This window comes from Alternaria ventricosa (assembly GCF_023758065.1).
Source record: "Alternaria ventricosa strain BMP 2768 chromosome Unknown scaffold_11, whole genome shotgun sequence".
Lineage (NCBI taxonomy): Eukaryota > Fungi > Ascomycota > Dothideomycetes > Pleosporales > Pleosporaceae > Alternaria > Alternaria ventricosa.
Window position 1 is genome coordinate 504968 of NW_026055691.1, and position 12669 is coordinate 517636.

Genomic DNA, 12669 nt, shown 5'->3' on the forward strand with positions numbered 1-12669 from the left:
ATTTTTCTAAGGTTGGCGTGCAAGGGAGGGCCGTGGAGAGATGGGACGGGGGTATCAACCTGCGCCTTCTATTAGCATGCGCTGAGAAAGTAAGGCAAGAATACTTACGGGGGCCAGAGCCGATCGGCCTGGGGCCATTTTTTGATGTCTCGGGTTCGATCCGAAGAGGCGATCGTCCGGCTGAGTGGTCCACGCAGATCCATAGTCGAAAAGTTCATCTGCGTCACCAAGCACAACACAAAAACCATCACCACTATGCTCGTAGAACGGCATGAGCAAACAGAATGTCATTCTATCAGTAGACTTCCCCCGCTACGATTATCCAGCAATGCCAGATTCATCGCGACATCCTGCTGCATCACTTCCAAACCTTCCAGTGGAACTCTTCCTTTGGGTTCTCGACAATAATGGTGTATCCTCTTGCGACATCCGGTCTCTCCGCCTTACTTGCAAGGAAGTGGAACTGAAATGCCGCAACAGGTTCTACGATGCCATCGACAAGTCTACCGTATTCTTGCAGCTAGCCGCGGGGTTCCTTGCTCGCGCACTGGCGTTGGCAAAGTACCAGGAGTGAAGTGACAACATCACGTCCGTCCACCTCGAGGTCCCACGAAACAAGTTCTTCTACGCATCAGAACAGGCGCATTGGAATGGAAGATGGGTTATGGACACCACAAAGGACAATTTCGCCGATATGTGACTGAAACTATGAGTGGTTTGTCCATAGATCGCTTTCCACGTGCAGACCCACTCAAATACAGCTGAACATAAGAGGGTCAAGGGCGCATAGCTGTATCGTGGGGCTCTAGCATAGCTATGTTGCCACTCGTCTCAGTTGAAGGACTGTATTCTCTGGATGCTCAGATCTCTGCATTTCCGAGATCATCTCTATCCGACCGTGTTAGGCAGATGCTGACTAGAAGAAAGGTGTGTGCTTTCGTATTCTCGCATGCGATCTGCTTACTTATTTGTGGACCGAGCGCTTGAAGTCAGCTTCTTACACCTTGTTGACTAGGGTACAGACCTCGGGAGTCTAATGAACTATAGCATGTGGGCGACGAGCCGAACACGTGGGGCTGCTCATTCTGCGAGCACCAAGTTAATCTAGGGAAAACCTGAACAGGTCTGGAGCCTACATCGATGTTAGGCCACCTATTTTGTAGTTTTTCTCCTTGATGTAGCCTCTAGGGTGTTCAGCTTTTCCCTTGTATAAGGCGGTACAGTAGTTCTGACTACTCAAAGACTGGGTAGAGACTGCCCGCTCTACCGCATGCTGAGGTGACATCGGGACTTGCCATTCTCCACTAATCGTTAAGATAGATCTACACGCCTCTTCCCTTACGTGCTCACCAAGATCTAGGCCGAGAATGAGATAATGTGGCCTGGCACCTTGGTTCAAGACATGCAACGTGAATGTCGATCGAAGAAAGGATTTACCTTCCACTCTACTAATAGAAAGCTACCAACAGCGAAGTCGCATTCTATACGAGCACTCTGAAGAAATAACGCGACGATGTAGTCTGTCTCAATGGGATCGGCATTCGAATTAAAGTCACGGCAGAGGCTGAAGGCGCTGCGGGTACCTACCTAGGTAGGTGCTGGCTGCATGGAAGTGATGGCTGCATGAGAGCCAAGATAACTAAGCAGCCCAACTTCTTTTGACCGCCTGGTGCTGGCAAATGGCTTCAATCAGTGGTCAGCCAGCATGTGCGGTCAACCTTACTGCGGCCGCTTTCGGTAGCAGATTCCCCAGCCACAACCGTTTCGGGGTAAGTAGCGCCTCCCCCGCAGGCCGATGTAAGACATACGATGTACTGGAGAAGCAGTTAGTAAGTGTCTGACCGGGCCAGCCCTAGTAATATAGCCATATTAACTGTCGTGTAACCTAGGACGATCTTCACTACATTGATCCCGCCAAGGTGCTTGAGATTATCACGACGACGAATCACCATAGTAGTTCTACTCTGCGAACTTCATATGCCGGTTGCTGCATGCACATAGTCATCGCCCAGAACACTGTCTTTGTGTCTCGACGCCCGAACACCTCCACCCCTTATGCGATCAGCTTACCACCACCGTCATTGCCAGTCGAGAAACACCGTGTGCGCCTCATGAATATCAGTCAAGCTCTGCGGTGAGTAGTCGCAGAACGCTGAGTGGGCAGAATGACGGCCAGTTATGTAGTAATAGCCTCAGGAAGGCTCTCAAGCCCGAGACTGTAACCCAATTCGGGACAGTGATAACTTTGTGCGCGTCCGAGAGGACTGGGAGAGTTGACCGGTCGATGTCAGCGGTGATGGAGAGAGAACGAGGACTATGTGAGGACGAGAAAGTATAAAGGACGGCCAGAAGTCGACCTGAAAGAACCCACCAAGCTTCAACATCACAACATCATTACCTTCACTACATTATTAGCCTTTCGCTCAAAACCTCCTCAAAACCTCCTCAAACCATCAACATGCGTTTCTCCACCGTCACCATCGCCGCCCTTGCTGGCCTCGCTGCCGCCGCTCCCAACGAGATCGCCAAGCGCGAGAGCCAACAGATGACTAGTGCCATTCAGTTTGCTGCCCAGCAAGCCGACTGCAGCATCTTCGACTGCGCTGCTGTTATCGGTGCCGCTTTCTGCATCGCAGGAGGTATCGCAACCGGACCCGTTGGCGTTGCCGCAGTCGTTGCCTGTGTTTCCGGTGGTGCTCCTTCGGTATTTCCTCCCATTGTCTTTCCAGTACCCACTCCCACTGACTTGAATCAGCTCTGCAGCTGCGCTGGATGCGTCGATGCTCTTGGCGACTTCTTGACTGAGAACGGCCTTTGCCCCGAGTAAACGACGATAGCTGACATTTTGATGCCCATTTCGGGTTGAGAAATGGACGAGAATGGAGTGTTCGGAGGGACATGGTCCATCAACATTAGACCTGCAGTGTCTGGTGTAGACTGGGATGACGGCTCTCACGAGCGACTTGCATGTATCTCCTTGATGGTAGTTTAAACACACTCGCTCCTCAATGAAATTGCTGGCCAGCACAAATATTCTCAGTGCCTTTGGTGCAGGAACCAGTGATGTGGCAGTAAGCCGACTTTGTTACAAATCTTGCGATAAGCTCGTCTTGAATGGCCGAATGAGGGGTTCCATGAAAGATACTGAGTGTTTGATGTCTATTGATAGTTTTTATGCTTTTTCATGCTTCGATAATGCGAGTCTCTACATCTACTCTTCGTTCCCAGCCTACTCGCAACACCTGGTATACAGGTTTGTGCAGTGGTTTTAATCTGATGAAGTACAAAAGTTTCATTGTATGAGAACACGGTTGTGGATGTGAAATCGCTCCTTTTTTGACCTCGTCATGTCATTGACAGGCTTGACGCCGCCCTATGTTGATACAAATGTACAGATAGCCCCCTCATGTGGGCGCATTACTTCTAACGGAACAGAAAGGGAAAGTCACCAATTGGTTAACTTAGTTGCAGGTACCGAAAGTGCCCTGGCAGCCAGCACCGCAGTGACCGGTGGTGCTTCCGCACCAACCGTACTGGGAGCAGCAGTTTCCGAAAGAGGAGCCAGAGCATGTGAAGCCAGAGGTTCCAGCGCAGGATCCATCAGTAGATGCCTTCTTGGTGGGCGCAGCAGCGGCCTTGCTGGTAGTGGTAGCGGCCTGCTTAGTGGCGGACGCTCCGGTACCAGTGCAAGTACCGAAGGCAGAGTTGCAGCCAGTGGAGCAGTGGTCAGTAGTGCTTCCGCACCAGCCGTACTGGGAGCAGCAGTTACCGAAGGATGAGCCAGCGCAGGTGAAGCCAGAAGTACCACCGCATGAGCCGTCAGTGGAGACCTTGCCAGCAGCAGAGGCGACGGGAGCCTTGGAGGTAGTAGCCTTGGTAGGCGTAGCAGCCTTAGTGGTCGTAGGGGCAACACCGTTGCTGCCGCAGTTACCGAAGCCAGATTGGCAGCCAGTTCCGCAGTACGCCGAAGTGGTACCGCAGTAACCGGCAGCGCTGCAGCAGTTGCCGAAGGTAGATCCCAAGCAGGTGTATCCCTTGGTACCACCGCAAGTAGCATCAGTGGTTACCTGCTTGGTTCCAGTGGGAGCGGGGGCGGTGCCAGAGGTGGCGGGGTTAGGCGCGTTGCCAGAGCCAGCGCCACCAGCAGTGCGGTACCAGTTCTCCTTGGGGTCACCAAGGCAGTCACCAACAGTAACGGCCTTGTATCCGAGCTGAGTGAGGGTGGAAAGCATGTACTCGGTCAGGTTCATGGCAGTCTGCTCATGGATATCGTGGCCAATCTCGAGCCACTGGTTGCTGGCGGCGGGACCGCTGGTGACGTTGCCCAGGAAAACATCCTTGGAGTATTGGATGAGGGTGGTGCTGTCGTGTTCGTAGTCATCCTGTTTATAGTGTTAGCAACTGAACCCTTTCAAGAGATCAAGGAAGTGCATACGGTGTCAAGGTTGAAGTATGTGACGTGGTAACCGAGGTCAGCCATGTCCTTCTCGCAGCCTGACTCAGCAGTGCAGCTGGAGTACGGGGGGCGCATGTAGGTGGGGATCTTGCCGACGATGTTGCGAAGAGCCATCTCGTTCTTGATCATCTGGTTGTAACGGTCCTGCTTGGAGATGGCGCTCAGGTCCAAGTGGGTCCAAGTGTGAGAAGCAAGCTGGTGGCCCTCAGAGTCCATGCGCTTGAGAACACTGCTGAACTCAGGAGTGATGTCAATCTGTCCCTTGTTGATGTTATTTCCAGTGATGAAGAAAGTAGCCTTGGCGTTGTAGGAAGCCATGACATCGAGAATGTGGCTGGTGAAGACCTTTTGTGGGCCGTCGTCGTAGGTGATGGCAACTGTGCCGGGCGTGGTGCAGCCGTAGATACCAGCGCCACCGTACTCGACATTGCCGACCTTGGTACGGGCGATGGAAGAGGTGTTGGTGCCACCTGGGGTGGCGTTCTCGGGGCAGCCAGAGCCGTGCTCGTAATCGCATCCAGGAGAGTAGCAGTAGTCGTCTTCTGTGCCACAGTAGCCAGCACCTGAGCAGCACTGGCCAGCGGGACAGTTGCCGACACCCGCACCACACTGGCGGTCGTCCTGGCGGGCCACGACCTTGTTCTTAACCTGAGTCTTGGGTTGCAGAAGCTCGTTAACTCCGGTGAATCGAGCTCCAGTGCGAGAAAGTAGGTCGCGGGCCCGGAGGTCCCTCGGGTTCAAGCCAATGATGTTGGGCAGACCGGCGCCATGGGCGTTGACGAGAGGAGTGATGGCTGCAACGGCAGCGAGAGCCGCGGAGTAGTGCATGTTGTAAGAATACGGTCGGTTCGAATTACGGAATTAAAGTTGTTCTGATAGTCGGATTAAGAGATGAGCGAGTGGATAGTGGTGGTCAATAACGACGACACACTGAAGGACCTTGGACCGGAACGAAAGACGGATCACAAGAAGGTAAGATTAGGACTTCGAACAGAAGGTACCAAGAAAGGTCATCACGGCATGCGGGTAGAATCATCTTATGAAGGGTAAGAATGATCGACGGTTAGCCAGCAATCCCCGTAAAGGCCTGGTGCTAAGGTTGACTCGCGTTACGACTAGCGCTCTCGACTCTTGCCTGCAGATGCCGGTCAGCGTAGAAAAGAAAGCTTGGTGTGCCGCGGGCCCCTGGCACTGGCAGATTCAAGCTCTCGACCCGCGGCGCCGGCTTCGCTTCGGGCGGACATGATGCGCGATTGGGAGCTTTCCTCATGGGTTGTTGGTGGCACGCGCTCCTTTGCCATGCAGGAACCGCATTGCTGTCACGTCGTGGAGCGAAAATAGAACGTGATTGTTGATCCAAGCCGTTTGAAACGTGTTTTGCTATCTGTGCCATCCGAAATGTTATTCTTGAACGCCTCTGACGTGACGGCTGTCGACCGGTAATTGCTCGAAACATCGAGTGATTCAAGCAGCCGGTCTCCACTGCCGCCTGTCACTATCTAGTTGCTTGGCGCATATCGGTTTCGCGCGGTCGCTGTTCAACATGTTGCGATGATGTTGCTGTGAGACGCTAGAAAATTATCACTTAGCTGTTGGAGGACCCCACGGGCGAGACGATGTGACGTCTTCCATCGGTCTGACGGTCTGACGGTGCCGCACTCAGTAGACGGCCCTTCAGCCATGGCGTCGAGCCACGAAAGCATCGACCTGCACTGGCGCATTGGCAACAGCTGCCGAGCACGCCCAACCGACGGTTACATCTCTTGGAGGGAGCTTGTTCGGGTTAAGAGATCCACCCCGCATCAACAACAAGCCATCGTGTAAGTAGTCGCTTGAGTCCGAGTCTCTGTCGCACAGCCTTGCAATTGCATGAAGATTCGTCCGCGAAAGGTAGCATGATGCGCAATTCCGCTGCAGCGGAGGATGTCTCTTCTGGCCCAGGCACCCGCACTTCCGAGGAAAATTGGAGTCAAGTGGGCTTTCCGATGGCCAAGATGAGCCAATCACGTGCGCCGTCAAGCGAGGCCCATCTAAGCGCTCCCACCTTCTGCAACATACAGCATGCTTGCTTCCGCCAACACACTTCTCGATTTATCGATACTCATCGCGAATCACTACCTCTTACCGGCGCAGAAATTTCATGCCACATGATGGTGGCGTGCAGCACGCAACCACTGTTGCAAGCCGCGCAGGATACAGAAACTTTTGCGACGATGCAATTGGATTCAAGGGGCACGGGAAGACCTCGTATCCCTCTTCGTTTTCATGCAGCTAACCACTCGCACGTCTGATTCAGGCAGCAACTCCAAAACTCCACTCCACCATGGCATGCAGAGATGGAGCTGTATATGCCTCGGGAATATCGCAAGGAATAAAGACCGAGTCTATTTTAATATATTGCTTTTCTGTTATGAGACAAGCTTTTGCTGAGATGACTAGGGACTTCAGCCTCGTTCCGATCGCTTGACTCGACGAAACGAGATTGCGATAGACAAACCCTTCTCGTGCGGAGGAGTAAGCAACAGCACGACCGATCCTTAGCAAATCTTAGGCCTACTGCATTCAACGGCTGCGAGGATCGTTCGTTTGTGGCCAGGACTGCGACAGGCAGACTACCGGTCGCGAATCGAAAACTTCCACTTCCCGACGCCGCGCGAGCTGGGATCTCAAGCATCACTGTTGACCCTTGTTCGACTCAGACAATCACTGTACTCCACCTCAAAGCTAGTAATCTACCCTGACAAAATGGCAACAACCGGATAGCACGGTTAACCATCCGAACAGTCAATATTGACTGCCGTTTTGTATACTTTTTCTTCTCTTAAGTCCGATCAAGCATTCTGAAGGGGCGATTGAGCCAAGCAGACTATGTGGAGAAGCAAGGCGTCCACCACCCGTATCGCTTCTCTTGCTAAGCAAGAACAAGCACCCGCTCCATCTCATAGCACTTGGCGCATGCCGTATTTCCGCAAGTACTCGTATTGCAGGATGAGCAGGATGGCTGCAGCTTTGGAAAGTCAACCTACATGACGCCTCAGGGGTCAAATTCCGACTGAGCATCTGACGTGCTAGGAGACACCTTCCTTTTCTCCCCACTAACATAGATGCTTCCTTCCGCCAGCGCCTCCCTCCATCGTACGATGCCTGAACTGTTAGGCGATAGGTCGAACCAAACATTGCCCTATGCACATAAACAAGCATCGGTAACCTGCGCGAACGGCACACTTGGTCGTCGCACAGAGGGTTGGCACCCCGCTGCTGATCAGTCGCAGATCCTCGACGACGCGGGTACCTGCACGAAAAAGCGATGATCAGTATTCTAAATGTAGATCATTGTAACGTCGAGCCGAGATCGAGTTGCGATGAAGAAGAGGAGAGCGGAAATCGTTTACCTGGACCCACTTTGGCTGATTGACCGACTTTTGCGCCTCCAAACAGAATTCCATGGCGACCATCTCGCTTTAGAGCGCACTCCAAGCCGACCATGCCAGGAAGGCCTGACGAACAGTACGACAAGATGATGCTCACATTCCACACGTTTTCTTGCCAGTCAGACATAGTCCTATGCGCATAGTGCGTCATAAATCGATACCGGCAAGCTCGATATGCTTCTCTACAGCTTAAATTCTAGGCTTTGAGACCACTGAGCTGGGAGAAAGACCTGGTTATCAGAACCTCCACTTTCCCGGACCTTTCCACTCCCCACAACACCGAGAGCCCGGTTCGATCAGGCGAACGAGCCAACTCTACGCAGAAGCATTGGCCAACAATTCAAATAACGGTGTATGGCAGACTAGGTACTCATACACATCGTCCCCTGTACGACGACACCTCACTCCGGCTGGGTAGATGGCCAACAACCGAGCTCTACTACTAGAAATTGCAAAGTCCGGGATGATATCATTCGGCATTGATCAAACGCGTAATATTCTGAAACTCATATGCTCTAGATCGGGGCATGTAAAGCTCTATCCCCTATCATGTCCCAGTCACAACCCCATTCCTCCCCGCAATCCCATTATTCACCGCCACAGCAAACGCAGCAATATCGGAGTTCGTTGGCAGTCCTTGCTTAGGCTTATCGAACGGGAAAACAACGCTCTTATCCCTGACTCCTAGACTGTCTACAAACAGCACGTTTGGAAAGCTTTGCGGCGTGAACGCGTTCCACATCTCGCTGATTAGGTCGTCGAAAGCGGAGGCTGCCATGTTCCTAATGGTATGTTAGTGTCTGGAAAAATACTGTGTGTTTGAATGCAGGGAACGAACATGATGGCTTTATCAAAGATCAACACATCCTCTGGTTGCTGCGTCAACGTCCATGAGAAGATATGGAACATATCTTTCCTCTCACTTTGTTCCGCGACGATATTCCGGTTCTGCTTCAGCTTGGCTAGCTGGTCGCTCTTCATCGTGGCGAGATTATTGCTGTTGCTGTATTCGTCGTAGAAAGGGAAGTTGCGGCCCGAATAAAATCCTTGGTTCGCAAAGTCGCCTAGTGTCATATCATCGGGTATCTGCGCGATGATGAGAACGGAGGCGCGGTCTGTGATGAAGTCACCTAGACGGCGTGTAGAGAGATCGGTGGCGCCGGGGTTGCTGACGGTATAACGATTGTTAATGCGCTTTAGTGTCGTGAAGAGATTGTTCCATTGCGTTTGCGTGAGGTCTTTGTATTGGTTATCTGTGTCGAGGGTATGGCTGAGATTTATGATGATGAGTTCCTGGTATTTCGCAGTGAAGTCGTTGATCTGCTGTATGATGTCTATGAGGGACTGTCCATTCCCGCCGAGCCAGATGTCGCCAACTTGCCCGTAGTGGCCAGCCACCCACTCGCCTCTCGAGAGCACCGGGCGGAGGTCGAAATACCGTGAGCCGGCTACGAGTTGTTGGTAGAAATCCAGATACTGGGTCTGAGTGTTGGCGAAGTGCGCGCCGATAGTACCAGGCTTGAATGTGCCCATACCAGCGTCGTGGGAGCCTGGCATGCAGATATGTTTTAGCGTTCTGTTTGCCAGCGAGCCCATGCCTTGCTGCATCCAATCTGCGTAACTGCCACTATTTGACCACCAGATTCCTGCCTCGTCAGTGGACATGATCCAGTTTACAGCGGCATTATGCCGGAATCCCATGTCCACTTTTGATCCTTTCGAACTCTGCTTTGTCGACATGTCATCCAGAGATATGGTGAGTGCATAGTCCGAAGGCTTCCGTCCGAGCACTGTGAACTTGTCCGATGTACCGTCGATGTTATAGTATGCCTCGCCTGCATCGTCACGGGTGTTTCCTCTCGTCCCAAACTCGACGTATACTCTTGATGCCTGGCCTTCACGAAGTCAGTGGAGGCATTTCTTTCGATCAACGAAATACATACCAGCGTTGATCGTTGGCCATTTCCAGGTATCCATTTGATACGAATGTTGGCCACTCAAGGACCAACTGAACGGCGAACCGTTCACCAGTGTCAAATCTCCACCTATCAAAGCATAAATGTTTAGCGCTTTTCGTCCATCTGCACAGTCGGCTTGGTAGTGACTTACCCCAACCCATGATTGACAACTCTTCCGAATCTTCTTTGCTCCTTGAGAGATTGTAACGAGCTGACTGCAGCCGTTGCTGTTGCACGCGCTCTTCAACCGCAGCGTAACCCGTGAAGTCGTCTTTGGGTCCAGTCGCTCGCACAACACCCCGGGCAAGCAATATACTTAACCCCCATCCTCCCCATGACCTATAGGATGGGCGCATAACCTCTGAAAGCCCTAAGGCCTGTCCTGTCTACTAACGACACTCTACTGGGTCGGCCCTCCCGTCATTACAGGCCTCGTGCCGCTGTCAGCCACTCGACGGTAGCTAGTGGCTGTCAAAACAGGCCCTGAATCCTCACAGGGCTGTCTATATCGCTGTAAGCGGGTACTTGCTTCATCAAATGGGAAGAGCGGCGAATTGGTGGTGTTGTTGCTGCCACTTTCCTGATTGGGCCAGCTCTGTTGTTTCACCTTTGTACCCACCCACCAACAAGATCGCGATGGCCACGAGAAGACGGTTACAAGGCACCAACTCCACTTGACAGCATCCAATGCGATGCGCGAAAACCACCAAGGCGAGGTGACATGTGGTGCAGCGTGGCTTCGACAGGTTGTTGGGGTTTCGGTTGCCCTGGTCGCGCATGGCAGCGCCGATACTTGCTCCAAGCGTCTGTTCCACGGCACTATCAACGGCAAGGCGCTTGAGATAGTGCGGGATCCTCGCCCAATGTCATGCGCACACACCAGAGAGTAAGCTAGAAAGTCATAAAGACAAGAACAGTCTGGTGTGATGGAAAGTAGGAAGTGGCGACGATCCATAGGTTTGCCACGTGCGAGACAGCCAGGCATCGTTGGTCGCAGATGCGTGTCGGCCAAGTTCTTCATTTATATCCACAAGCGCACAACGTGACGGACTACCTGTCAACAGTAATCATCCAGCCGTCGTTCAGTACACTGCCGTTTGCATCGACTCCACCCCAGACTACACACGTCGCGCCGTCGACCTCTGTACCATTGGCGATTCCGAAGTGCCCCCTCGCTCCGAGGCCTCGCTTTGGCTTTCCTGGAATCTCCTTCTCCTCTTCGCCTTTTGTGTCTACGTATCGATATATAGCCTCAGCCCATTGCGACTCATGCGTATCCCTCTTCATACCCGCGCGTATGTTGTCTTTGGTCGCTGCGGCCGTGGAGCGCTCGGGTGCGAGCTGCAGTGCCCATATGTCGTCGAGGTAATCTCCGTTCTCAGTCTCTCCGCCGACAGCTAGCAAGTAGTGTCGCCCTTGACCTGTGGTGACGCCCACGAGTCCCGCACTCGCGCGCGCCTGCGGTGCTGTAACGGTGCTACCTTCGGTGTGCTTCACTTCTTCCCAGCCCCACCCACTGGTGACGGGCGTAGTCCCGCGCTCTGCATGTGTCCACACATGTGATGCGTCCACGTACTCGGTCGCACCTGACGCAAATGTCTCGATTCCCTTTCCTCCAAACCGATAGAGGCGACTGCCGACGAGCGCGAGGCTTGCGCCTTCCCGTGGCTGACCTGATGGGGAAGGTATGTTGGTCCAAGTTCGTGTCTTGACGTCGAACGCAAGTGCATCGTTGGCAAGATTATTGCTCGAACATTCGCGCCCTCCAACCACGAAGATGGTTCCGTACGAGTTTGCTTCTGGTGGCTCGGGTACGTGCTTCGCAGGGTCGGCAGGGGCTTGCGGTGCCTTCTCAACGTAGGTCGTGGTCTTGGGACCCGGGAGGTCTGAGCTCGCCGAAGCGTGGCCAGTTCGCTGGCTGGGAAACAGCGTGCCCTCGGCTGGATCAAGATAGGTCCACGTGTTTGATATCGTATCGTAAACCCAGACCCGCCCCTTCTCATCTGTTACACCGTCTCCCTCGCCACCAAACATGTAGATGCTATCCCCAATGACCACAGCCGTGTGTCCCCTTCTCGAGTTCGGTACGTCGTCCAGGCCATTTGCCGCGCGGGCCGAGTATTTGGTGTAGTCGGCGTCGAGAACGCCGCTCGACGGCAAAATGACAACGTGCATGTCATTGTCTGCGAGGTTGCCAGCTTCCGTCTCTCCACCAAAGATGTATGCGCGGCCTTTGACTACCGAGACGGTGTGATGCGAGCGAGGAAGTGGAACGGAGGATATGCGCGTGAGGTTTGCCTTGATCGGCAATGTCGGATGGGTTATGCCCTTGACGAGAGCTACACCGGCCTCCAGGAGGTTCTCGGCTGCGTAGAGCACACCGGCTGCTCCGGCTTCCATCGTTACTCAGAAAAGAGCTATGTTTGCGTGGTGAGGGTTGTGGAGTTCGAATGAGTAATTTGAGAAGCGAGTATATCAGAGGTTCAGCTAACACGACTGTAAAGTATACTGTGATTGAGAGGAGGGGTGTTGTATTGCGTTGTAGCTGTGATGCTTAACACGAGGGTGACGTCATCACGCGAGACCCTTGTCGCCCTTACGCGTACCCTTCACGGCAAGCCGAACAAAAGAGAAAGCTGCCTACAGATCCAGGGCATCCGCTGCGTCTGCACATTATAGATCAATACCTTGAGAAAACGATTCACTGTACCGTTACTTCACGGTTTCAAGAACAGCCTGTATTCTTCACACAAGCCAGCTACGACCGCTCACACGCGTTTTGAAGTATTAACAACGAAGGAAATCCCATGTAATAGACAGCCAC

The 12669-nt window shown here is 53.0% G+C and overlaps 4 protein-coding genes across 4 annotated transcripts; 1 reads left to right on the top strand and 3 right to left on the bottom strand.

The window, feature by feature from the left end:
- Positions 1–2458: 2458 nt before the first annotated feature.
- On the top strand, positions 2459–2827 carry J4E93_006660 (uncharacterized protein; the record flags this gene model as incomplete). Its single annotated transcript, XM_049344571.1, has 2 exons — positions 2459–2704; positions 2756–2827. The coding sequence occupies 2 exons, from the start codon at positions 2459–2461 to the stop codon at positions 2825–2827; spliced, it is 318 nt and encodes a 105-aa protein (XP_049198225.1).
- A 634-nt stretch (positions 2828–3461) lies between these two features.
- Positions 3462–5284, bottom strand: J4E93_006661 (uncharacterized protein; the record flags this gene model as incomplete). Its single annotated transcript, XM_049344572.1, has 2 exons — positions 3462–4382; positions 4436–5284. The coding sequence occupies 2 exons, from the start codon at positions 5282–5284 to the stop codon at positions 3462–3464; spliced, it is 1770 nt and encodes a 589-aa protein (XP_049198226.1).
- A 3150-nt stretch (positions 5285–8434) lies between these two features.
- On the bottom strand, positions 8435–10201 carry J4E93_006662 (uncharacterized protein; the record flags this gene model as incomplete). Its single annotated transcript, XM_049344573.1, has 4 exons — positions 8435–8669; positions 8726–9782; positions 9831–9932; positions 9997–10201. 4 exons carry the CDS (start codon positions 10199–10201, stop codon positions 8435–8437), a joined length of 1599 nt encoding a protein of 532 aa, XP_049198227.1.
- Positions 10202–10895: 694 nt separating this feature from the next.
- J4E93_006663 (uncharacterized protein) lies at positions 10896–12245 on the bottom strand (the record flags this gene model as incomplete). The annotated part of the gene is made up of 1 exon (XM_049344574.1): positions 10896–12245. One exon carries the CDS (start codon positions 12243–12245, stop codon positions 10896–10898), a length of 1350 nt encoding a protein of 449 aa, XP_049198228.1.
- Positions 12246–12669: the final 424 nt, after the last annotated feature.